Below are 27753 nucleotides of genomic sequence, written 5' to 3'. Positions count from 1 at the left end.
ACAGATATATGATTTGCAAATATTTTCTCCCATTCTGTAGGTTACTTTTTCATTTTGTGGATCATTTCTTTTGCTGTGCAGAAACTTTTTTTGTTTGATGAAGTCACGCTTGTTTATGTTTTATTTTGTTGCTTGTGCTTTAGAGGTCATATCCAAAAAATCTTTGCCAAGACCCATGTAAAGGAGCTTTTTCCCTGTGTTTTTTTCTAGGAGTTTTATGGTTTCAGGTCTTATCTTTAAGTCTTTAATCCATTTTTAGTTAATTTTTGTAAATGGTGTAAGATAGGGGCCTTGTTTGATACTTTTACATGTGAATATCTAATTTTCTCAGGACTATTTATTCTATTTCATTGATTTCCACCCTCATATTTGTATTTTCTTTCTTATGCTTGCTTTGGATTTAGTTTGCTCTTCTTAAGGTTGCAACTTATCTTATTGACTTGAGATCTGTCTTCTTTTCTAATACATGCATTTAGGGGTAAATGTATAGAATTTACCCTAAGCACTGCTTTGTTGGCATTCCATAAATGTTCATTTGTTGTATTTTTGTTTTAATTTAGCTAAAAATATTTAAAAATTTTTCTTGTGATTTCTTCTTTGATCCATAGCTTATTTAGATGACATTGAGGAATAATTTAGGAAATTTAGAATTTAGAAAATTCTCATTTGTGGATTTCTCAATTTTTTCTGTTGTTGATTTCTTAATGAATTCCATTGTGCTCAGAGAATATACTTTGTATGATTTCAGTCTTTTAAAACTAAGTGATACTTGTTCTGTGACATAGCATATGGTCTATCCTGGAGAAAGTTCCATGTGAAGTTGGAAGAATGTGTATTCTCCTCTTGTTGGATGGAGTGTTCCATAGATGCTAATTAAGTTGTTTGGTAATGTTCAAATTTCCATATCCTTGATGATTTTCTGTCTAGTTTTTCTATCCCTTAATGAGAATAGGATGTTGAGATCTCAGACTGTTATTAGTGAGTTGTCAGTTTCTCTCTTCAGTTCTGGCAGGTTCTGTTTCATTTGTTTGTGGCTCTCTTTTTACATGTGTATACGTTTATAATTGTATCTTCCTGATGATTCGACTCTTTGTTATTATAAAATGTGCTTTTTCTAGTAATGTTTTTTGTCGTAAAGTATATTTTGTCTGATAGAGTCCCTCCACTTCTCTTATGGTTACTGTTTGCTGTAACTTTTACTTTCAACCAATTTGTATCTTTGAATATAAAGTATGTCTCCTGTAGTCAGCATATAGTTGAATCTTGTTTTGTTTTACCCAGTCTAACAACCTTTGCCTTTTATGTGTGTGCATATATGTATATTTAAATTTATTTTTGACAAAGAAAATTGTATATATTTAAGATGTACAACCTTTTGCCTTTCAGTTGGAATGTTTAATCTGTTCACATTTAATGTTATCAATGATAACATTATTAATGTTGGGTTATAGTTGGGTTTACATCTGATGTTTTGATTTTTTTGTGTGTATCTTGTGTCTTTTTTTTTTGTTCCTTTTGGTTCTTTTTTGCCTTCTTTTGTATTAAGTAGATATTTTCTAACGTATCATTTTAATTTCTTTGTTGATTTTGTTAAACTATATTTTGGGACTTAAAAAATTTTTAGTGATTATTCCAGGCATTGCAATATCCATTTTGTCAAATCTACTTTATGGTAATACTAAGTTAATTCCTGTAAAGTGCAGAAATTTTCTTCTAGTATATCTTCATTCCCTCTCCCCTCCTCTGTGCTGTTATCATTTATATAACATTGCTGTTATAGCAAATGTTATGATTATTGTTTTGTATGATCTTATGTATTTTAAAAAGGTTAAGAAAAAAGGGAGAAAACATTATTTATAGATTCTTTTGTATTAACCTACATATTTACTGTTTTTCATACTCTTTAATTCTTCCTGAGGGTTTGAGTTACCGTTTAGTGTCATTTCCTTGCTCCAGTATAGTTCTATTCTCTCCCTTGTCCTTTGTGCTTCAAATCTTTTATTTTTAAAAAATCTTTTTTCCTATTTCTTTTTTTTTTGTTCTGCTTCTCCCTAAAGACCCCCACTACATAGTTGTATATTCTAGTTGTGAGTGCCTCTGGTTGTGCGATTCCTGTGTCTTTTTGATCTTTAAAAATTCCTTGCCAAGCGGTGCCATGTCCGCAACCAGGATCTGAACCGGCGAACTCCAGGCTGCCAAAGTGGAGCCTTGTGCACTTAACTGCTGTGCCACTGGGCTGGCGCCCATAGGGCCATATCTTTCTGGCATACTTTTATTGTCTGTGGGGATGTTATTCTTCCCTTTATTCTTTTTTTGTTTTTAATATTAACCTTTTAAATAGAGTTTGACCTTAATACTTTTATTTTCTTATTTTCATGTGAAATTGTTTTTCTTGAACTTGTAGAAGACAGGGCTCATCATAACTTTTGTAACTTCGCAGGACTGTGTGTGTGTGTGTGTGTGTGTATGTGTGTGTGTGTGTGTGACAGCTTGCTTTCTGAGGTTTCTTGGCTCTGTTTCCTTCTCCCACTTTTTTCTGTACCTTATTTTTCCATCATCTCTCTTATACCTGTCATGCTTGCTTTTCATTCTACTCCCATTAATTTATCCTCATCAAGGGGCTTTGTCTGTAAACAAGCCTTGGGAGGTCAATCTTGAGAGTGCATAGTGGGTTAAAGTGTGCTAGCCCCTGGAGTGCTAAACATGGATTCATTGTATTCACATACACTTGGGGTTCAGAGTGGCCAGAACCCCTCCTGGTCAACTACTGTTCTCTGATTGGTTTGGTTTGCCATGCTTTCAGTTGTTACCTATCTTGTGTGTTCTCCTGTTCTTAGATCTGCCAAATGTCCTATTTTTCTGATTCCTCCTGCAGAAGTGCTGATGCCAGTCAGGTCTTATGGCAGTTTTCCACACCTTTTTTTTTTTTTTTTTTTTTAAAGATTTCATTTTTCCTTTTTCTCCCAAAGCCCCCTGGTACATAGTTGTGTATTTTTAGTTGTGGGTCCTTCTAGTTGTGGCATGTGGGATGCCGCCCCAGCATGGCTTGATGAGCAGTGCCATGTCCACGCCCAGGATTCGAACTGGCGAAACCCTGGGCCACCAAAGCAGGGCGCACGAACGTAACCACTCGGCCACGGGGCTGGCCCCCTCCACACCTTTTTGTATCTTGAATTTTGTGGTGATACTTTTTAACCTAGCTTTGTTGTGAATGTTGTCCATGGGTTATTGGTTTTATTACCTAGTTGTCCTCTGTTTTCACGTGTAGGACTTGTGGAGATTTTTCAAAAATTGTGCCACTACCACTGCTGTCATCTTCTTAGGTGTTATAACCTCACTGTAATGTGGGAGGAAGTTCCCGTTCAAGATTAGGTTCAGATGTCAGAATTTGTGACAGTAATGCTTTGGTATGATTAAACAAAGATTTATTACCCACTAAATCAAACATCAATAAGGGTCTTCGTTTCTTTCCTTTGGCCTCCACGGTAGAAATCTTTTTTTTTAAACTCCTGTTATTGTTGCGGCATACTATTAAAGATCTAGGCTTTAACTTTTGTGGACACGTCTGTTCTCAGTACCTATATCAACTCCTCCTTGAAGTAACTTGTGTTTCTAGGGGGAAACCAAGAGGTAGGCCAACTTGGTAATCCCAGCTAGAGAGAAGAAAGGAACAAGTCACCATTGGCTGGACAAATCGGTCAATGACTGAAGAATATGAGAACTAGTGATAGCCTTCTTAGCTCTGCTTTTTGTTCAACTTTGTTAATTCCATATTTCATTGAAGATGTTTAATTTTATCAAGCATTCACTGAGTGTCAAGTAAGTTCACCTAATTTATACACTAGTGTTGTGTGAGATCCTGGGGATATAAATAAGCCAGCGTCTAGTGTTTACTTGATTCTAATAAGTTATTGATTTTAAGGACTTTTTATTATTTAAAAACTACCACAAGAAATGTTCACTTCAGTTGTAAAGTGTTACTTCATCATCAGAAATATTAAAATAATTGAAAATGTCTATCCTACAATTGAGGAATAATTTATAAAATGTTTATTAAGTACCAAGAAAAATGCTAAATGCTTTTGCATTTATTACCATTTAATCTTTACAGTAACTCAAGGAGGTTAGATTATTATCTTCCATTTACATATGAGGAAAGCAAAGCTTGCAGAAATGATGTGAGTATAAAGTGTGTGTGTGAGGCATTTGAACTCAGCTCTGTTTGATTGCTTATCAATATATAAATGCTTTCAGTCAGTATGTAAAATGAGTATATCTTGTAGGGAGGGATTTTGTTTTCCCTATCTGTTTATTCTTCTGTGTTTAGTTGATTAGAGTGAATGCTAACTTTTTATTTAATAATCTACAATGGACTTAGAAGGCTTTTTTCCCTCAAAGTTTTTCAAAGATCTGATTATGTAATTTGCAATTCTTTAAGATGGTTAATGAAGTGCTAAGTAATTTAGTTTTACTATTATTTATTTTTCAGTTGTATTACTTGTCTTTCTTGGTAGCGTCTCAGAAATTTCTCTTTATGTCTTAATGTAATGAATTTTGGAAGACTTTAGTGTGGAATATGCAGGCCTATTTAAATTAGGACTTAACTATGATATCAGTCCTATAAATAACATAATCACTTTAGTATACTTAATAAAGGTCATCATTTAAAAAGTGGAAGAGGGCCAACCCTGCTGGCCTAGTGGTTAAGTTTAGTGCACTCTGCTTCGGTGTCCCAGGTTTGGTTCCTGGGCACGGACCTACACCACTCGTCAGTCAGTGGCCATGCTATGGTGGTAACTCACAAACAAAAAGAAGGAAATTGGCAGTGAATGTTCACTCAGGGCAGATCTTCCTCGGCAAAAAAAAAAAAAAAAAAAAAGAAGAAGAAGAAGTGGAAGAAACTTTTCAGAAGTAGACTTTGTGTTAGTTCTTTTGGGGAAATGAGGAGGAGAGGTGATCTGCTAGGGAAGAGAAAATAAGAAAAATGAGAGGAGAAAACTGTGGGGATGTGGGCTGGCAACGTAGGTATGGGGTTCTAAAATAGAAAGAAAGTTTGTTCGGTAAACTAGTCATGCTAATCTTGTATTCAATTAAAAAAAATCTAGCCCGAATTTGAATACCTTAAGCTAGGACTGTTCCATGTGCAATAACAGATGCTAATTCTGCTTAGATGAAAATTATCCTGTTCCTCTTGAATTTAATTTAGTATGCTGGTAGTCTCTTAGATGTTAGAGATAAAGAAATAACCTTAAGGACCTAAAAATTGGAATATCTTTAATATGTGATGTTCTTTATTTCTCTTCATTGCTTACATTTTCCCTCCCTCCCTCCTGGCTGGGCTATTTATGAAAATATTATGTTTGATATTATGAAAATTTCAAAGCATTTATTGTCTTGAATATTATTTTCACTCAAAACATGTTTGTTTGTTAAAGAGTATTTACTAATTATATAACTCTCCATGACACTCTGCAAGGTTCTGCACCTTGAGTACTGATCAGACTCTCTGCCTTTCCTTTCATATAATATGGATTGCTTGTGAAATATGTGGATCTGCTTTGTCTCCTGAACACATTCTGCCAGTGGCAGGACTTCCTTTTTGCTACCTGACTTATGGAGGTTCAGTAACCATATAGGAAAAAGCCAGCTGAGATGATCATTTGCTGGAGCTAGACTGGGGTTTGCGGAGAGAGCTCTATCAGAGTGCCATTTTAGCCTCGTGTGTGTTTTTACTCTCAGTTATCAAAACCATAAGAAGTGATGGAAGAAACGAGCTCAGATTCTTTGTTCTTCCACATCAAGAAGGGAGAAATCTATTGCTGGTTTAAATCTACTTCCCAGTGCCAATGGTAAAACCCTGGGATTTTTCTTTCTTCTCCTTTTTTCTTCTGACGACATGAGTTATGTGGAAGAGAGGAAGACGTGAGTGCAGAGATGGGAATTGACAGCAGTGCTAACTTAGTGCTTCTCTCTCTGCTAGCTTGTAGTGAACCTGGGGCCTGCTGCCTAGTTAGCACCATTCTAAAGTACTTGGTTGGGGTTTTTTGGACACCATGAAAATATACTTCAATTTACTATGTGACTTATTTTTCATAGGTGTATTTGACCTTAAGATAGGTGTTACTCTGGATTTGTGTGTGTTAATGTGGACTACACAAGACCATTTTAATGGGAGAGATGAAATTTTGAGAAAAGAAAATGTAGAAATGTTTGAGTTTTTCTCTTTGTGTTAATAGGCAGGCAGTGGTTAAAGGTTCCCTGCCGCATCCTTTTGCCTTGACGTTATTTGAGGACACATTGTACTGGACTGACTGGAATACACACTCCATTTTGGCTTGCAACAAGTATACTGGCGAGGGTCTGCGTGAAATCCATTCTAACATCTTCTCTCCCATGGATATACATGCCTTCAGCCAACAGAGGCAGCCAAATGGTAAGTGATCTTGACTTTTAAATTGCAAGTTGGAATAACTTTGTAGCACTCTGATGTCTGACTTTAGTGAGGGGCGGGAGGAGGGAGGACATTTCCAAAGGTAGTGGGAGGAGTTAAAAATAGGGAAAACATCAAAATAGAATTCAGGTTAAACAACAGGTTAAACAATTTGTACCTTGATGTCTATCACTACAGACCACCTCAGCCCTTTGTTTGGGGCTGTGATTATGGAGGTGGAGAAGAGAGAAAAAAGGAATTGAGATAGCTCATATGCTAAGCTTATACCCAAATGCATTTCTTGTTCGTGTTATTTTTCTCCAGTGTGTGTTTGGTTGTGTTCATGGGAGTGTGTTTAAAAAACAAAAGTACGCTTTTCTTGAATGGAAACCTCTGTTAATCTAGCTGCTGAGTTTAAGTACTTCAGCTTGCTGAATAAATACCTGCTTAGACTTTTCTGTGCACACCCTCCCCCTTTTTTTCTTAGTTTTGCTGCTGCTGTTGGTCAATCTTTACAACGACTTGGGCTGTGACTGCTCGCAATAATTTCTTTTAAGAGAGGACTAGAATTAGGTTTAAAAGAAATATGAGAATGTTAAGTGTTTGGCACTTGTGTGTAAATAAATGTCTGGCATGTCTCTGAGTGTATTTCAGATTGTATTCCATAGCCAAAAATGAAGAATTTTTGGATTATGCATTGCTTTTTATTAGCTCCTTCCATTTAGGGAGAGAGAGTCGAATATTGAATGTGTTATATTGGAATCTGGTGATCATGAGTCCATAAAAATGTTTTTAAATGTATGTTTTATTCTGTTGTAAAAAACCAAATGTTTAGTCATTTGTATGAATTTTTTATGCTCATGGTTAGCTCTCAGCAGAGAATTTCCCTTTTTTTTAATGGCATTCTTGATCCTTTATCTTTTACTTGGTTAAGAATTTGTAGTTATCTGTGATATTGTTCTCTTTTTTCTTTCGCATTTCCTTGGTCTCCATCTAAATGTTGATTATTTTCTATGAATATTGTTTAAATCCATCCCTTTCTGTGGTTTCTACAAATTTGCTAATTAATCTCTGCTTATTCTCTGTTTTCCCTCTTTTAATCCATTTTGCTTATCTTTTCTGTGTTAATTTTTCCAAAGTGTGGTTTTTCAACATTCTAATTTTCTTGGCTTTCAGTGCCCTCTACCACAGTCTGTTCCCATTCTCTGGGCTCATTCAGCTTTAGCTCTTATTATTCAACAGAAACCTTAATCTCCAGTTAGACAATTTGCCTTATTATCTCACCCAGTGTACAGCCTCTAAGTTTTTATTCATGTGGTTTTTTGTGGTTAGTGCCATCAAGTTGATTTTGACTCCTCGTGATCCTGTGTACAGCAGAGCAGAACCCCACCCAGTCTTTTTATGCTACCTTCTCACCTTCCAGTGCTGTGTTAGCCAGTGCTCCACTGTTATTCATAGGGTTTTCATGGCCAGTTTTTTTTAAGTGGGTGGCCAGGTCCTTCTTCCTAGTCTGTCTTAGTCTGGAAGCTCCACTAAAACCTGTGCACTATGAGTGACCCTGCTGATATTTGAAATACCAATGGCATAGCTCTCAGCATCACAGCAACATGCAGCCATCACAGTATGATGACTGACAGAGGGGTGGTGTGGTTCCCTAACTGGGAAACAAACCGAGACCATGGTGGTGAGAACACTGAATGTTAACCACTAGACCACCAGGGCTGGCCCATATGGTTTTACCACACTTGACATGTCCTCCTGTCTATCCTTCCTATCCTTCAAGCCTCCTGTTGTGTCCCCCATGAAGGTTTTCTTCAATTCTTTAATGCTTAGTTATTTATGTCCTATTTGACTCTTTGTTTATGTGCAGTCTGTGATGTGCAAAATAGCATTTAGTTTCATTGTTTTGTATTGTTTTCTAGTTTTATTGGTTTGTTAATTTTGGCATACTGACTAGATTGTAAGCTCTTTTAGGGCAGAGACCTCCTGATTTATTTCTTGTTTATTCCTCTTTGGTTATAAAATAGTAAGTAAATTCTCACTGATTAATTCCCTTTCTTGCAGATGGTCTAGTAGTTAAGCACCAGACCATTTGGTAATAATTTGGTTTATCACAGTTGCTCATGTTATGATTGTTAACCTTTGTGTACCTAGAGTGAAGGAGGTCATGCATAATCATTGGTATTAATCAGTGTGATTTATGTTTGACAGCTACAAATCCATGTGGAATTGATAATGGTGGTTGTTCCCACTTGTGTTTGATGTCTCCAGTCAAGCCTTTTTATCAGTGTGCTTGCCCAACTGGGGTCAAACTCCTGGAAAATGGAAAGACCTGCAAGGATGGTAAGAAGATGCTCTCCAAGATGGAAAATTTTTAGATAACAATTGGGATTCTTTATGATTTCTTTTATTTCTCTATAAGAAGCTCTATAGCTTACAGTGCTTTGGGAGACTAATCACTTTAATCTCACAGTCTTCACAGATGGTTATATAACATATAACATATAATATATAACAGGAGTGTTTTGTGTTTATGGCATTTCTTGAATACTTTTTAGTAAATTACTTTAGTATTTAGACTAAATTTTTAACATGCTGTTTTTGAAAACAATTCTCTACCAAATCTTGTAGTCATTGATGTCACAATTGATTCCTGTGGAAATGAGTATTACTTCTCATAAAGAATACATTTTTAACAGTAGGTAGTGTTTGTAAATAAAGAACCTCTGTGCTAGGAAAAGACGTTTATTAAATTTTTGACTATAAAGACTGTCGTGAGGTAGATCTATTTTCTAAAAAATGATTGAATGATATTTTTAATTGCCTTTTAACAACAGAGAAGTGCTTTCAGCAGAAGAAAAAAATCCTTATTGTACTGTTTAAAGCAACTTCTTTCTATACTTAACAACCACACTGCCTCTTCTCCTTACTCTCTTAATTCCTTATAGAGAGAGGGCATGTTGGAGAAATATTCTGATTTAGGACATTTCAAGGGACTTCTGGTTTGGGAGAACACCAGTTCTTCTCTTTTTCTTCTTAATGAGAATGTTATTCTTCATTCTTACCCCTATGGATCACCATCTGGTTCTCTAGCCACCAGCAAGACCTGGTAAGAAAATTGTTATATTTAGCAGTGGCTTCTTTGTCTAACTCTGAAAAGCAGAAGCCTTTATTTCGAAATGGGTTAGAGAGTTCCTGGCAAAGGGGTCAGGGAGTCAGAGAGATGGAATTAAGTCCGTATACAGGATATTTGTCATGACTTGGCATTGATAAATTATCCTTGTAGTCAAAGGTGAAGCTGGGTGACTCTTGTCAGATGGTTTCCATGGCAAACAATAATTTGGTTTCAATTTAAAACAAAAAGTTTTTGTAATGTTGCTTTTTTGTTTAAAAATGTAGCCTGAGTTTGAAACAGAGGATTTATTTTAGCAATAGTGGTCTGTCTACTCCCTCACAGCAATGCAAATGTACATGTTTAACTAGTATTTTGAATTTCGAGTATACATTTGGCACATAGTAGCCTTAAGTTAACTATTCTGTTTTGATCACCTTGTTCAAATTAACAGCTTTGCTTTCTATGGCTTCTTTGTTTTCAGAGTTTTGGGCTGGCTCCTTCTGGTAGTTAGCAGGGGCAGTGAACTGTACAGAGTTATTCCTACTTGGTGCCTGCTGTGGCATTTAGGGGTATATTTTGTCCAGGATAGAGTTCACTTCTCATTAGTCCTAGAGTCGGAAAGCTGATGTTGAGAGCTTCACTCATCTCAGTTTTTCAACTATAATTCCACATTGACACTTGAAGTTTACTGCCAGCATTTTCTTTTGAACTCATTTCTTTGGTTTGGAATCTTTTCTCACTTTTTTGTCAATTTGTGTACTGTCTTTTTTTAGCTTTTATAGTTAGATGATTTTTAGCCAGCACTTTACTTGAACATTAAAAATCAAAACAAACAAAATTTAAAAAAATAAAAAAAATTGAGCTTAATATCCTCATTCTCAGCCATATTTTTATTAAATACTAAACTTGGATTAAAAACGTTTCACAAGTCTGATTTAAAACTCAGTGAAATTAAAAATTTGAAAGTATTTTTTAATGATAATGTATTAGTATATTAACTAATACTATATTGAGGACTTATATATTCAGTACATTACTGAGTTTTACATTTATCTCCTTTAATCCTAACAGCAACTCTGTGAGATATAGATGAAGAAAGTAGGTTTAGAGAGATGAAGTGTTTTGTCTAATTTTGTGTAGCTACTTGAATCCAGTTCTATCAGATCGTCAGCTTTTACTCTAAAACACTGTGTTATGTTTGTCTGATTCCCCCTCTCTGCTGCTGTTATTTCCTTATCCATGGCCTCCTTCGTCCTTCATTCTATCAGGCACTGCTCTGTAGTTCTCTTTGTTAAAACAGCTTTAGTGAGAGATGATTCACACATCATAAAATCCAGCCATTTCAAATGTATAATTCAGTGATTCTTAGTAGATTTAGAGTTGTGCAACCATCGCAATCCATTTTTGGAACATTCTCATCAATTACAGAAGATCCTTGTCCTAGATTTCTTTTATATTTTAAACATACTTCTTGAACAAAGAACCTATATCCTATGTCTTCTTCCTTCTTTAATATTCAGCTACTTAGCATGTTAGCCATTACTTATTATTCATTATACCTTTAAGTAGCTGTTATTAATTCCAGGGGCTGTATGAATGAATGAAACCAGAGAGTGAATCAGAATTTGATTTGGAGAGTTCAGCCATTATGAAGCTTGACCCCATAGTGGACTCTTCCTGTTTCACTGCATTACTTTCTATTTTCACCCTAAATAGACCATAGTATCTTTTTATGCTCTTTTACTTTTCAATTCCTGAGGCAGTTCTTCATTTTTTATTTAGAGTAGCTAAATTTTGCCTTTGGGTTTCAGTCTTTTTCTTCATTTATTTCACTTTGTTGTTCTAGGTGCCACTGAATTATTACTTTTAGCCCGAAGGACAGATTTGAGGCGCATTTCTTTGGATACACCAGATTTCACAGACATTGTTCTACAATTGGAAGACATCCGTCATGCCATTGCCATAGATTATGATCCTTTGGAAGGCTATATCTACTGGACTGATGATGAAGTGAGGGCCATACGCCGCTCATTCATAGATGGATCTGGTAGTCAGTTTGTGGTCACCGCTCAAATTGCACATCCTGATGGTATTGCTGTTGACTGGGTTGCCCGAAATCTTTATTGGACAGACACTGGCACTGATCGAATAGAAGTGACAAGGCTCAATGGGACCATGAGGAAGATCTTGATTTCAGAGGATTTAGAGGAACCCCGGGCTATTGTGTTAGATCCCATGGTTGGGTAAGAAGCTCTGCTGATGGAAAATTTTGCTTGGTGTTTCTGTTTTGTGCAGGTCCCTAAAAACATTGACAAAAACAATATGAAGTGTGTGTTGGTTTCCAATAAACAGCTCTTTAATGGATGTCCGTTATTAGAATATAGTGATTTGAATAAAATCTCAAGGAATTGCTAGTTTTTTTCCTTGAATGTTTTGAGAACTTTTTATTTCTAAATTAAGTCCATGCTTGCTAACTTTGGGTGTTGGCTGCAGATTTTGCCAGGGTTGCATCATGACCATGAAAAGTATGGAAAGCAATTGTTTTCAGAACTTTTTCTTTTCCCATAAAAGATTTAATTTCATCCCACTTTCACTATTTCTAGAATGATTTGTTAAAGAATACATCTTACTTTAAATATCCTCAAATATATGAATGACTCGATTTCTAAAACTTTGTCAGACCATGCAGCTTTACTCCCAGACTTTGCTTTGTTTTGTTTTGTCCATACCACCCTGACCACAGTCCAGGGAAACACAGCTACCTACCCAGCAATGTTATGTTATTTTACTTATTTATTTATATTTTTATTTTTTAAAATTAATTAATTAATTAATTTAGCAGACGATTAGCCCTGAGCTAACATCCACTGCCAATCCTCCTCCTTTTGCTGAGAGAGATTGGCCCTGAGCTAATGTCTGTGCCCATCTTTCTCTACTTTATATGTGGGATGCTTGCCACAGCATGACTTCATAAGCGGTGCATAGGTCCATGCCTGGGATCCAAACTGGCGAACCCTGGGCCACCAAAGCAGAGCTCGCGGACTTAACTGCTATGCCACTGGGCCAGTCACCCAACAAGTGTTATTTGTTACTATGAGATTTATTCTAAGGGCAAACATAGTGGCAAATTATTACACGTCAGTGTGTGCCAATGCCTTAGAGCCGGTTAAACTCCCATGAGCCACAAGAATCACTTAGCACTACAGGAAGAGTTTGTGATTTGGGGACTTCAGTTCATCATCTGAATATTACTACTGGGATAACCTTTTTTGTGTCAGAGATGACAAGGCAGCCAGAAAAAGAGGATTGTTCTTGGGAAGGAGCACAAAATATTTTGAATAAACATAACTAAAAATGGAATCTCATTTTTGGAAGGCGTTTTCATTATCAGTTCTAGAAAACACTGATCTGAAAATTTCCTATAAGCTTATAGACTGCTATTATAAGTGTCTTAAACATACTCTTGGTATGTTAAGGTTCAGTGTTTTTTTCCTTCTATGTTGTTAACTGATGATACGAGTGTAACATAAAGGATGGATCACACCTTTAAAATATCTCCAAGTTACAATTTATCATCTGTTTTTAACTCACTTTCTGTTTACTTCTATAGGTACATGTATTGGACTGACTGGGGAGAAATCCCAAAAATTGAGCGAGCAGCTCTGGATGGTTCTGACCGAGTAGTGTTGGTTAACACTTCTCTTGGTTGGCCAAATGGTTTAGCCTTGGATTATGATGAAGGCAAAATATACTGGGGAGATGCCAAAACAGACAAAATTGAGGTTTGTGTCTTGCTTTTTCATTTTAAAACTGTTTTATAGTAGTTTTTGAGTTGATAGTAATTTGATACAGATATTCTTGCCTCCTGTCTGGGATGCCAAAGGTATCTTTTACAGAACTTTTACTCAAGCTTCAGGATTCTGGGGATTATGTATTTTCTTCCACCTAACCATAGGATTTCTGAGTTTTACAGGCATGAGAAATGGGTGTTCAGCTCTAAAAAGCATACGTAAATTATTTGCCTCTTCATAAGTAAAGCCACTGCCTGAATTTCCTAAGGGCGATTTCTGCACAAACCCAAATACTATATAAGATCTATACTAGAAGAGCTGATAGTCATATGAGGAAAACAGCCCATATGTGTATATATAGCTATTTTGTTGTTAGTGGTGTTGGGGGTAGGTGGTGGCATATATTAAGTATTAATATGCAAACAGTTTTTAAATTGATTTGTGGGCTGCATGGGAGAAAATTAATTAACCAAAGCTTGGGAAAAAATATTTCCCAAATGATAGAATTAAGTTGTGGCCATCAGAATAGAATTATGGTAGAAACAACCAGTGGTGAATATTTTATCACAATGTTTTGTAAAAGGCATATGTCCTTGATATTGATTTTGAAGTCTAAATTTCACAACTGTGAATTAGGCTTGCTAGAGGTCTTGTGGATCACATACTTAAAACAGAGTTTTGATTATGATTTTCTTTCGGGGGATGCATGTCTTCTCGTGTAAAGAATGGCTTTGAATGCCTCTTCAAAGCCACAGCACATATTTCCTAGTAGATAATTTGGGCTCTAGAGCAGTTATTTTAGAAAGGTAATTCTTAGGAGTGCCCAGGACTCGGAGGGAGTAATGAATTAAAGGGTCTTTCTTTCAGAATGAAAACTTGGAATAGAAGAAACCTACTCGTATTCCACCAGGCTCAAATATGGAAAACTAAATCTCTTATTCTTGCAGCTGGTTTCCATTAGTAGAAAATTTTGCTTAGACATAACTATATACATTTTCTCCCTGTTAGTGTTTCACTGCTTCCCCTCCTTAAATCCAAGTTAGTGTTTGAATCTTTAACAGCTGGAGTGCAGTGCTGAAAGAAAGGTTCTGGGTTTACTTTTCAGACAGGCTGCTAGCTCACTTGGGTCAGCTTGAGTACAAATTGTACACTCATTCCCAACCAGTTCACAAATGTATATTGTTGATCATCTGTGGACTATACATGAGTATATAGGTATTACTACTCTTAGAAAAATGCTTTAAAGCTCTTCGAAGAATGTCTGTATGTAAGGGGAGAGCCCATAATTTACATTAGGGAAGAGCACTTGATTTATTATTTTGTAGGGATTTTTAAAATTTCATATTTGATCTTGTCGTTTTTTTTGGCTTATTATGACTGATTGATTTGATTGTAAATAAAACATTTGTTTCTTACTGGGAATTTTTCAAGTCTTATTTTTCCCCAGTTCAGGTTACTTTTAGCACTTTAGATAGAGAAATTTGTTCAAAATCACAAATAGTTGAGGAGGGATTCAGGTAGAGGAATGAGAATTCATGGAGATTCTGAGTGACAATGTTTAAGAATAAAAATGAATACACATTATGCAACAATATATAATATTGATTAAAAGGATTTATTTTCTTAGCCTGCAGTGAGTGCAGATCTTAAAATTAGTATTCATTCTTCCTCTTTGTTCTGTCTTCTTGAGCTATACATGTGTATGCAGTGGTATCATTTGCTCCCTCACTTCCTTCTTTCTTCCTTCCCTGAGTAGCACCAGCATCCTTAAACCTGCCCTTCAAATCTATTTTCTCTTCTTCTGGATTTGCTTGAACACAGCTGCTGTTTGTTCTTTGTCCTCTTTCTGACAAACTTGGAGTTTGTTTGGAGTTAGTAGTAAATCTACTGTCACCAAATTATACACACAAAGACCTCCCCTTATTATTTCCCCTGGAGATTCTGATGAAGTTTCCTTAATTGAACAACAGTACTTTTGCCATTTTCTTTTCACAGACACATCTGGAAAATAAAAAGAGCAGAAATCGTTATTTTTCCCGTTCTTATGATGTGTAAAATTGCTGGTACATGGCAAACTAAGGAAAGAGCACAGCTCTTCATCTAAATAAATCTTGCGTATTTGGGGGAGAAAAACTGTTAGTTTCCCTTTCTGAAACTAGTAGTGATTTTAGGAGCAACTGCCACCACCAGTTTTTCATCTCGCTTTGCTTGATAGTAGATGGATTATAGTGCACTTTAAAACTTTTGGAAAGATGTATACTTTTAAAAATGCTTCTTTTAGGGGCTGGCCCCGTGGCCGAGTGGTTAAGTCCGTGCGCTCCGCTGCGGGCGGCCCAGTGTTTCGTTGGTTCGGGTCCTGGGCGCGAACATGGCACTGCTCATCAAGCCACGCTGAGGTGGCGTCCCACATGCTACAACTAGAAGGACCCACAACGAAGAATATACAACTATGTATGGGGGGGCTTTGGGGAGAAAAAGGAAAACATAAAATCTTTAAAAAAAAAAAATGCTTCTTTTATTAAGATTATTTGCTAGCCTCTTGTTAGGTAGCAGCTGATCCTAGGTACTGAGGACCCTAGGTCACATGCTCCCGTCTAGTCCCATCCTCTTAAGAAAGCTCTCCAGTTTTTATCATGCTCAAAAACGGAAGCAGCTTTTTCCTGGGACAGTAAGAAAAATCAGATTATGGTTGAAATAGCCCTGTTCTCTTCTGAAAGACTTACGGCTTACTTGGGATCAAACTGCCCTATATGTGATTATAGCACATTTGGGAAGAAAAGATAATTATTTGGTAGATTATTATGTAGCAATGTAAGGCATAGTAAGCTCTTGTATTTTGAGTGGAATTCATGGGAAGAGCTCAGAATGTTCCTTTGCTTATGCTCTCTGCTCCCTTAAGGGAGATTCCTTAGATCAGGTTCTCATTCCCTTTTTTTGTAAGCGATGGTGTAACCAGATGCTGGATATTTTGGGGAGCATAGTCTAAGGATTAGGGAAACCAGAGAAAAGTAATGGGGAGCTCTAGGTTTCAGACTCGCTTGTCATTCTGCCGAGTTGCATAAAGAACGAGTAAGTTTACCTGAGGTTTATAACCAGCTTCTGCAAAGAGGGACAGAGGGAATTGCTAATGATGTCATATTCTTTACGACATAGTCCTGTTTAGTGCTTTAATATAAGATTGCATCTGTGAGGTTATGTTGGATTTCCCTTGTCAGCTAGTAGTGACAGCTTATCTGAAGGTGTTATTTAAAAGATACATGCTGGTACTTGTTTATGTTTCTTCTTCATTATGCTGAAGTTATTTCACTGCTTTTTACAAGCAAGCTTCTAGTTTACTTGTCCACACTGGGCTCCCCCCACCCTCCTTCCCAAGTATTCCTGTCGTGTTCTGAGGCTTCTAGATAATAAATACTAAAGCATTAGCAGAAAGGATAATTTCTGTTTTCTGATAGGGGAAGCATCAAACAGGCCTTTATTTCTGTTTTATAAGAACCTGCAGTAAGCAGAAGCACATGGCGTCCTAACATTCTCCTTTTTCTCGGTCAGGTTTCACTGCCAAAAATGTCTTCTGTACTGAGCACCTGCAGTACTGCTTAGCAATAGCAAATACGAGATGTTGAGAATTTCTAAGTTTAAAGCATTTTCTTGCTATTATATAAAGTTAAGAATGTACTAGTAGCTTGTATTTTCTTGAGAATGCTTTTCTCATGACATACCAATTTAACTGATTGACAAAGTTAATGTGTTGTAAATCACTGGTTTTACTGAAAATAATAATATTGTGATAGCTGAATTTTTCTCACAGTGTATTTTTTCTTTATATACTTATTTCATCCCCCCCCCCCCCAATTCATTTCTGAGCCTCTGCTGACAAATGCCTGCAAGACCTGAAAGTTATAGGTAAAAAGAGAGATTTTCTTATCTACTTTAAGGACAGATAGATTTGTTTTGAATCTCTCTTATTGTAAATTTCCCTACTTTAGAGTCCAGATTTAATTATACCTGGCACAACTTTTTTGGGAAGCAGAAACAGAGATTATTAGAATGTTGAGTACCAAGAAATTTTGAATAAAGAGGGCATTATTGTATAGGATGTGTGCTGAAAACTTGGCATTTGGTGAATGTTCTATTTTATATTCTAAACCTGAAATTGCAGGGCTACATTTTCCTCTGATGACAACTTTCTTTATTTTATCAATACCCTAATAAGGAAGTTTGTTTCCCAAGTATTCAGATTTCTTTTTAAAGTAACTTCTTTGTCTGGCATCTTTAGCCTCTGTATTGTGAAAGTCTGTTAAAACACACCAAAGCCCATTTATGATGATTTTTCTTATTGTTTGTTTCTAAGATTCCTCCTTAAGAAATTATAGTAATATAGTCATCTGTTGTTGAGATAAAGCTCTTCTGATAATATAACAAATACCAGCAAGCACGTCCTCTTGAATCTTTGCCAGTTTATAACATTCATTGTTCCTTAAAATTGTTTATTCTTTCAGTTTTAGAGAAGTATTCAAGATGATAAACTTAAATACCTGAATCTTTGCCCATTTCTACTACTTTACCATGCTATATGTATGTATGTATATGAATATATAGTTCCCCCCCACATCTTATTGACATGTAACAGAAGAATGATATTGATAATACCTAGATTTGGGGCCTAAATTCTTTGAGCTGTAAACATGGTGCTGTCCTATTATATCATCTTACATCTGTTTGGAGTGTATCTTATGATAATGTATTTGTGAACTCCTATTTGAAAGTTACCTGTTGATGTACAATGCTAGCAACATTATTTAACTTGTTATAATCTACAGCAGCTGAAATCATACATCATCCAATTATATGCTGCGTTATCTTATTATCCACTCTACTTTGTCTGGCTCTAAAGAAATTATTGCACACATATGATGAGAGAAACTTGCTTGATGATAGGTGTAATCATGCTTTCCTGAACTACCACAACAAACCGTAGAGCCTTACCAAACAAGATGCTTTGCCTCACTTGGAAGTTAGCATAGTTTATCTATGTAAATTATTATAATAATCTGTTGCGTGTTGGTACTTAGAAAGCATTTTAGTAACCAAGTTTGAACTTGCTCTTGGATCATTTTTTAAATGTTCTGCTGGTACACTCTTTCTTCCCATGTTTTATTATAAAATCATTTAATATGTCTGGAGATATTTTTAGTTTCAATCTGATTATTTTAAAAGTACTTGTTTTATTCCTTTGGTTTTTTTATTCAAGTAAAAGAGTATTGATTTTAATGTCCTACTTTCTTGAGTAGAGAGGTCACCTCTTAACAATTGATAATGATGTTTAATTGTTATGAGTGGTAATCTCTAGATCTTCATTGAAACATTTTATAATATTGGACCCTGACCTTAATTCCTGTTTGATTTTGCCATTTAATTAGGTGACATTAGATAATTCACTTAATTTCTGGTCTTTGTATTTTGGCCAGTAAGTTCATTTGAACCAAGTGATCTTTAGGTTCCTTCCTGTTAAAACATTTTCTGATGTTTTTTGTACTAACTTTGCATCTTATGTTAAGAACAGATAGTACATTATGCTTTGGGAGAGTTGCTAAAAGGAAATTAATATTGCAGATAACCTGGAATATTTTCTTGAAACTTTTCCTTATTTACTGTACATTGAATCCCTGTTACCTAAAGAAAACTTGCCTGTTGGGACTTCAAAATCTTTGGTAACTCAGTTTTACTGGAAGCAACTTCTCCTGATAAGATATTCATTTAGACTTCATGTTGACCTGTATACAAGCTGCTTCATTATTAACTTGCTTGGTAGATTTAAGTAAATGCTTAAAGCTATCATTTGAAGGCTACCAAACATGTAAATGTTTTTTTACTAATGGAGTTCATGTGAAACATTATTTGTTTCAGGAGGTTGTTTCTCTATAGATAGGAAACTATTACACTTTTAAAGGAGTCGTAGAGATTTTATTGTTTTTGGAAGATTTGGAAAGGATAGACAGGTAATGGCAAGGACCACAGTTTGGGGACTTCTTAGGAGGGAATTTGCAAAACATTGGGCCTTTAAAAGTGACAGGTATTTTAATTTCTTGTTCCAATTTAAAGTCGCCATCAGCTATTAAGAGATTCTGTGTAATAGTCCTTCTTAAAGTTATCCATAATGAACAAAGGATTCTCCTTCTGTTTTTTTCCACTTTAAGTGTAGTCTACAATTTAAAAATTTAGACCTGGTAAGAATGTTATAATGCAGGCACTGTAATTTTTTTGTTGAACTCTAATATATTTCCAAAAATCTTCACTTATTGTAATGTAATTTGGTTTTTTAAATTAGATTTGATCTGAAATAACTAAATCTAGAGAAGGATTAGAATTCCTTTTATCGTACTGAGATTTTCAATAGACTGGTATTTGTTTAGTGTTTCATTTATAATTTTGAGCTTCTGCAATCTGCCAGACTTCTGGAGTTCGTAAGTAGGAATGAAATTAGAGGCTTTATGCCATTAATATAGCCCCTATTCAGAGTGTTTTGCTTTTGTTGTTCATGTATTTTTGATTTTCGGTTGAAAATGACTTGACTTTTATATTTGGTTGAGATTTGTAATAATTGCTTCTGTGTTTTAGTTACAGTGTTGTTCTTAAAATCTGAAAAAAATCTTTCTGTGCCAGAATAGATTTCTTCAGTCCACAATAGTAAATAAATGTTTTATGGGTTTTCAAAGTGTTGTTGCCTTTGAGTAAAAGAAAGCTGTTTTCAGATCTCTTAAAATTAGCTATCGTTTCTCGATAGTGCCATGTGCTCACAAACATTTGTTCTTTCTATCCTAGGTTTCTCTTCCTAAAACTCAGCAGTGCTTGGTGCCTTTTGCTTGGTTAGCTTCTTTTGTCTACGGTCACGTAGCTTTCTATTTAGAAAGAAAAGATTGGAACTGAAGTTTCCTGATTGCTAATGCAGTACTTTTTGTGTTGTCCTCTGCTGCCTCTTTTTTAGGGGGTTCATTTTGAAATAATTTCAGACTTAACAAAACATTTGCTAGAATAATACATGTTTGGGGCCAGCCCTGTGGCCAAGTGGTTAAGTTTGTGTGCTCTGCTTCAGCGCCCCAGCGTTTTGCCAGTTTGGATCCTGGGTGCCAACATGGCACCACTCATCAGGCCGTGCTGAGACGGCATCCCACATGGCTCAACCACAGGCACTCACAACTAGAATATACAACTGTGTGCTGGGGGGCTTTGGAGAGAAGAAGGAAAAAAAAAAGATTGGCGACAGATGTTAGCTCAGGTGCCAACCTTTAAAAAAAACAGAAAAAGGAATAATATATCCTTCACCCAGCTTCATTTTACATACTCGTAGAACAATTATCAACACTGGAAAATTAACATTGATACCATTCCCGTTATTCCTGTTATATTTATTAATTGGAATTCTCCCATATGAAAGAGCTATTTCCTCTGTTTATTCAGTTATTCATATATATCAGTATGGATTTATGGATGTTATTTTATTCTATACATTATATTCCATTATTATCGTTTTTTTTTAAGGTGTGCTTTTTGGTGAGGAAGATTGGCCCTGAGCTAACATCTGTTGTCAATCTTCCTCTTTTTTTGTTTCTCCCCAAAGCCCCAGTACTTAGTTGTATGTCCTAGTTGCAGATCATTCTAGTTCTTCTCTGTGGGACATCGCCACAGCATGGCTTGATGAGCAGTGTGTAGGTCCCTGCCCAGGATCCAAACTGGCAAACCCTGGGCTGCCAAAGCGGAGTGTGTGAACTTGGCCATGGGGCCAGCTCCTATATGCCATTATTATCATTTATATTTTTGCAGAAGTTGTTCCAGAATTGGTGTTTGGAGTACCTTCCGGTTAATTCTTGTGTCCTTTTCACATGTTTCCATCTTTTTAAAAAATTGTAGCAGAAAAGACATAGCAAAATTTACCATTTTTAAGTGTACCGTAGTGTTAACTAGCTGCACCCTGTACAACCATGTGCTTTGTGTGCTCTGGAGCTTTTTCATCTTGCAAAACTGAAATCTGTACCTACTGAACAACTCCCTTTTTCCCCCTCCCCAGCCCCTGGCAACCACTATTTTACTTTCTGTTTTTAAGAGTTTGACTAGTTTAGATACCTCAGATAAGTAGAACCGTGCCGTATTGTCTTTCTGTATCTGGCTTGTATCGCTTAGCATAATGTCCTCACAGTTCATCCATGTGGTAGCATATAACAGGATTCTTTTCCTTTTTAAGGCTGAAAGATATTCCATTTTATATATATATACCACATTTTCTTTATCCATTCATCTGTCAGTTAACATTTAGGTTAGTTCCACCTCTTGGCTGTTGTGAATAATGCTACAACGAGCATAGGTGTACAAATATCTCTTTGAGATCCTGTTTTCAATTCTTTTGGATATATGCCCAGAAGTGGGATTGCTGGATCATATGGTAATTCTATTTTTAATTTTTCAGGGACCCCCCCTCCCCATAATTTTTAAAGCACTTTCTGGAACGACGGTATATTGTTCTAACCTTATCTTATGTTTCCCTTGCTTTCCTCCTGGAATCAGTTCTTGCTCCAAGAGCTCTTCTTTTTAATGAAGAATAGTATTTAAAAACTAACATCTGGGCATAAGGCTTGCTCTTTGGTACTGGAGTAATTTGCCTTTTAATACCAAGGTGTTAATAGTTGACACCTACTCAGGCTCCAAATAGAATTTGTTTTAGCTGTGCTTGAAAAGAAATGAGAAGAAAGGGGGTAGTTTTCCTTTGTTAACAGGCTAATGTTTTCCCCATTAGGGTTTATTGAAGCCTCCATGACAATGGGACTCTCAGAAGGGTCTCACAAAGCAATTGAATATTATTGACCAAGGTGTTATTGGTGTTCATCGTAATGATGCCTTCATCTGGAAATCTGTTCTCAATTTTATAATTTTTCTGAGTAATTCAGGTTTTGGAAAGCTTTGGTCACAATAGCAATTCTTAGCTCTATCTGTAAAAGAGCATTGTAATTGCAAATGTTTAATATACTAAGCATGACTCCTTGCAAAAATGTTATAAAGTTGTCTAGTGCAACTATGATACTTTAATTCTGTTTTCATATTAAAAATCACTTGTGTTTACTCAAACATAATATATCTTGGAATAGGTTAAAAGGCTTTGAATGCGGCACTGTAACTGCCTTTACTGCTCTCTTAAACAGGTGTATGGCATCCCTTTACTTCCCTTACTGGGTCTAAAGCATTTCTCTTGTCAATCCAGTGAAATTCTGTGTGACTGAAATGTTATTTCCATGGATATATATTCCATTTCTAAAAATGCTGTTTTTGTGAAATTATATTTTGTACCCTGTGAAGTATATCAATCACCCCCCATGATATCTCTTTGTCTTTCTTATACATAAACTTTTAATTCACTAATTATTTTGGATATTGGCTGGAACATTAGAAGAGGAATGGTTCATTTGGAGCATAATTTGACTTTCTCTTTGGGACTTTATAGCATTCCCACTTTGGTTTATTTTATGGGGGGTACCTGGTTGTCCTGTTGTCATCTATTTCTTGAACATGTCTAGTCAAGTGAAGTTGCATAGCAGCAACTTTGGTAGTAGACTGGCTGCATTCCAAGATTTCATGGGTAATCCTGTCTTGACATTTAATGAGCTGAAGAAACTGCTCAAAAAACCAGATGTGGTGTCTATAGAAGCTTTGCCGTTACCTCCTCTCTGTGGAGATAATGCTCTGGCTAACCCACATCTATTTTCTGTTGTAGCCTATATTCTCAGTGTGGTTTGCAGTATTTGAGAATGCCTCAGAATGTTAAATCCATACCACAATGTGGTTGAGGCAGCTGAAACCACTGGAGACTGTTCAGATTTGGAGGTAGATTTTAGAAGTGACGGAAGCCTAATTTCAGTTTAACTAATTAAACTACTCTGAGGTAATACAGTGAAGCACCCCCTCAAGAGTTGCCAGAAGATTTAATTAGTGTTGGCTCAACCTTTAAAGCATAAGGGTAATCTTTTAGAATCGCTTAAAATGGTTCATTTGTTCTGGGTTCAGAATGTACAAGCAAGCTTTTACCAGGATTTGTCTTGTTATTTTAAACATAAGGGGCTTAGAACCATATTTACAAACCTATTAACCTATCCCAAACTGTTACTTGTTGGGCAGAGAAATGTAGTAGTGATTTTCTTTGAGACAAAGAAGCATTTTCTTGTTTCATTATGTTGCTTCTGCCCAGCAGAAAGATTGTGTGGCTGGTAGAAGAGAAGTTATTTAGGGGAGAAGCCAGTTTTCTAGTAGAAGTGTCAACTCTGCAAAAGTAACTGAAGGAAACAGGTTTCAGAAGGTAATCATTGGACTGTATGTATAAAGGGAAATACATGGTTCTTGGATGTAAAGTCTCACAATCAGATTTTATTTAAGCTGTTGATCCCTTAATATCTTCAGAGGATTCTTATAATTGCTTTCCACATCATATCAACAACAAAAGTGATCACAGCATTTATTAATAACAGCTATCATTATTACTATTATTATTATTCAAGTGCCTTTGGACTTGCTCCTTATCTTTCCTCTCTTCATTTTCTTTTTTCTAATTGGGAAAATTTCAGGCATATAGTAAAGCAGAGTGAAGATTTTCATGAGCCACCCAGCTTCATCCGTAATCAGCGTATGTCAATCTAGAATGCTCTCAAGAGGAGAGCCAAGGAGATGGCAGCTGTGGACTCTCTTATTAATATAACTGGTTTTAATACTTCTGTTTTGAGATAACCTAGAAGAAATGAATCAGGCCTTTGTCCTTGCTCTTACAAATCTTAGCTAGTGCTTTGAATGTAAACTTGCAAATGTGATATAAGGTGAAAAAAAGTTTTATTAATTTTTTTGATCAGAAATTATTTTTGAGATTATTTTAATCCTTATTAGAGTTAAGTATAATATAGCTGAGGAGGAAGGAAAGACCAAAATGGAAGACATTTAATTGTTTGTGGCTTTACTGAGCCTCATGGGTCTAGGATAACCCTGAAGATGGCAGATGTGAGAGGGGACAGAGATCTGGTCTTTTGGAGTAAATTTTCTTGTAGGCTGCATAATCGCTGCCGAAACGCTAATCCTGCCCAGTCCGGTGTGGTAGCCGGTAGCCATGCATGGCCATGGAGCACTTAAAATGTGGCTACTCTGAATTGAGATGCTTGAAGTGTAAAACACATACTAAGAAGACGAGTAAGAAAAAAACCGTAAAATTTCATTAATAAAATTTTTAGTATTGATGACACATTGAAATAAAAATATTTTGGATATATTGGATTAGTAAAATATATTATTAAAATTAATTTTACTTGTTTCTTTTTACCTTTTAAAATCTACTAGAAAATTTAAAATTATATACTTGACTCATATTTGTGGCTTGTATTCCATCTCTCTTGGATAGCACTGTTCTAGACCCAACCCTGTGGTAAAAACTACAACAGACAACAGGAAGATAGGGAATTAAGGGAAACAGTGTCTTACAAAAGTATATTTAAAAAATCTTTAGCACATCTTAAGTACATTGTTTAATTTGAAATAGAAGTGATATATCTAGCTTTAGTTTGCACCCACCCCCCAACAGCCAAAAAACCCCCTAGCAGTTTTTGTTTTTAAAGGGAGAGAACAAGGAATATCTGAAAGAGACTAAATGCTCTAGTGGGTAAAGCTACAACATCTTTAGTTGTGGCTTTTCGGGAACTGTATTTGCGTTCCTGGCCACTGTGCTATTCTGAAGATCATCTTAAGACCTTCATTACCATTTGTTGTTGTTCTGCCAGATGTTGCTAAAGAAAGTTTTTCTTTCTAATATGTACTTCACTCTTTCTTTCTTCTTCGTGAGACCCTTGTTTGCACTTACAGCAGCATTAACACTGATCTAAACTCCAGTTTGGTCAAGGGACTAGAGTGGAGATCAGCAAAGCATTTGTGATCCACAATCTTTTATGTGCAATTCTGAAATCCAAAAAGCTCTGAAACCGAAACTTGTTTTTGTTAATTCAGTTGGTGGAAAACCTGACCTGAAGCAGTGTAAGACTATTTGTAGTCTTGATTTATCCCACTTTGTGGGAATATTTCTATATTTTGCTGCAAAAATGTTAATATGTGTGGCAATGAAGTGCTGCCCTCAACCCAGGTAGAGGTGATATGCCATGTGCACTGTGTTAACCTTTCTAAATATTAAAAAATCTCAATTCTCAAATGCAGGTGGCTCCAAAACTTTCAGATTAGGGATTTTGGACCTGTATTATCATCCTGCAGGAGTTGAAAATATCTTATTAACTATAATTCTATATTTAAGATATTTATCTTTAGCACAAACAATCTGAACACAGTGGTAGCAGTAAATGAGGTCTTTCTAAAGTACAGCTTTGTTGTGTTAGTCTCCTTAAAGTGCTTTCAGAAGTTTCTTGTTTTCTATGATTCTCCTTATCCTGGAATTTCGTACCTGCCGTAGGGTGGTATCTGTCTGATACGGTCTCCTTTGAGTCCCTTTCGTTACCTTTCTGCCTCAAAGCAGGTCTTTTCAAAGTCAGTCAAACAAGGCCTCCTCGACTCTTAACATGTATTATTTCTTTCATTCTGGAGAGTCCTTTTTGCTTTCTCTTTGTCAAAATTCTCCTAATTCTTCAAGATGGATTTGAACTCTTACTATTTCCTGAAGTTTTTCCTGATTAGCTATAGGCCAGAGAAACTATATGTATAGTGTTAATGTAAATATGGTTTACCACTCCAACTAGATTGTAGTCTCTTAGCTAGAAGAAGCCCTGTTATAAACTTAACGTTCGTCTAATTTCTCTTATGGGGATTTGCATTCATTAGATATGTTTATTAGTGTTTGATTTTTTGGTGGGGGTGGAATGAGGATCTGATAGAGCTGAACAAATTGTCAAACTATTCCTTTTTGCTTACTGTTTCTTTTTTTTTTTTGAGGAAGATTAGCCCTGAGTTAAACTGCTGCCAATCCTCCTCTTTTTGCTGAGGAAGCCTGGCCCTGAGCTAATATCCGTGCCCATCTTCCTCTACTTTATACATGGGACACCCACCACAGCATGGCTTTGCCAAGCAGTGCCATGTCCGCACCTGGGATCGGAACCAGTGAACCCCGGGCCGCCGAAGCAGAACGTGCACACTTAACCGCTGCACCAGCAGGCCGGCCCCTGCTTACTTTTTTATTACTGTACATCTAAGTAGCAAAAGCAAACAGTAAAAATAGGGGTTGGAAATAGGAATAAGGCTGCAGCACTGTAGTTTTCCATTAGTTGCCAGAATATAGAGGGTCTATATTGGTTTTATTCTTCAGCTTAACAGCATGTAGTTGTTTTGGTCTCTCATTTCCACATATTCTTTTTATATATATGTGTGTGTGTATTTATTTATTTATTTTGAAGCACTACATTTTAATTAAATGTAGCCATTTAAATATAGCTTTTTGCTTTTGGGAACTAAAGCGTTTTGCTCAAATAATTTTGGAGAGCAAGAACCAACATTTACTGAGCTTCTACTACACATCTAATGCTATGCTATCTATTAACATTATTTTATTTTCTCCTTAAATAATTCATTGGTGTAAGTACTCTTTCCCTATTTTACATGTGAGAAATTGCCAAGGGTACCCAGTGAGTGACAGAGCTTATATTTGAAATCCAAATATACCTAATTCTGCCACAATATTGTTGGCTAGTCATGAGAGATTTTTAGAGAGCAGTAGAATGAAGGTAACTGCTAAATAGAAGATGCTGAATTGTGTAAATTAAATGGATCTTTTGGAATTGTGCTTTTGTTATTCTTTTCATTACAATTTTCAGTTTCATTCTTTGCCCATTATGCATATTCATGCTTAATCAGCTGTCTTTTGTTTAAGTTGTTCATTTTTCAAAATGAACAAACAAAAGTGTTGCAGGGTGACATAGCTGAAAGAAGGCAGAGTTGGTTGATCCTATAATATTTTTGAAGTAGAAATTTAAATTTTAATTTTAAAAGGACATTCAATAGTAGGCATCTAGTATATGCTTTTATTTATTTTATTGTTTTATTTTATTGAGGTCATATTGGCTTGTAACATTGTATACATGTCATGTGCACACTCTTGTATTTCAGTTTCTGTATAGATTGCATCGTGTTCACCACCAGTAGTCTAGTTTTTATCCGTCACCATATATATGTGTCCCTCTACCACTTTCACCCTACCCCACCCCTTTCCCATCTGGTAATCACTTCTGTGTTCTCCTTATCCATATGTTTGTTTATCTTGCACATATGGGTGAAATCATTTGGTGTTTCTCTTTCTCTGACTTATTTCACTTAGCATAATATGCTTGAAGTCCATCCATATTGTCACAAATGGCACAATTTTGCTTTTTTATGGCTGAGTAGTATTCCGTTGTATATATATACACCAC

The 27753-nt window shown here is 35.9% G+C and overlaps 1 protein-coding gene and 1 long non-coding RNA gene across 6 annotated transcripts in view; one reads left to right on the top strand and one right to left on the bottom strand.

Moving 5' to 3' along the window:
- The window catches only part of LRP6 (LDL receptor related protein 6), a 169113-nt gene that overhangs the window by 88717 nt on the left and 52643 nt on the right, over positions 1 to 27753 (top strand). For 3 of the 5 annotated variants that reach the window (XM_070619118.1, XM_070619117.1, XM_070619119.1), the window contains 4 exons: positions 6237 to 6433; positions 8642 to 8773; positions 11392 to 11788; positions 13156 to 13327. In XM_070619118.1, the coding sequence (XP_070475219.1) occupies positions 6237 to 6433; positions 8642 to 8773; positions 11392 to 11788; positions 13156 to 13327 (898 nt within the window). The remainder of the gene's footprint in view (positions 1 to 6236; positions 6434 to 8641; positions 8774 to 11391; positions 11789 to 13155; positions 13328 to 27753) is intronic. The other 2 variants (XM_070619121.1, XM_070619120.1) reach the window with 1 other exon arrangement.
- Positions 14933 to 27753, bottom strand: part of LOC139083347 (uncharacterized) — a 40355-nt gene continuing 27534 nt past the window's right edge. Inside the window, exon 2 of the long non-coding RNA XR_011539987.1 lies at positions 14933 to 15337. This is a non-coding gene — a long non-coding RNA (uncharacterized lncRNA). The remainder of the gene's footprint in view (positions 15338 to 27753) is intronic.

Source organism: Equus przewalskii, chromosome 5 (assembly GCF_037783145.1).
Source record: "Equus przewalskii isolate Varuska chromosome 5, EquPr2, whole genome shotgun sequence".
Taxonomy (NCBI): Eukaryota; Metazoa; Chordata; class Mammalia; order Perissodactyla; family Equidae; genus Equus; species Equus przewalskii.
This window is presented reverse-complemented; position numbering and strand designations above follow the sequence as displayed.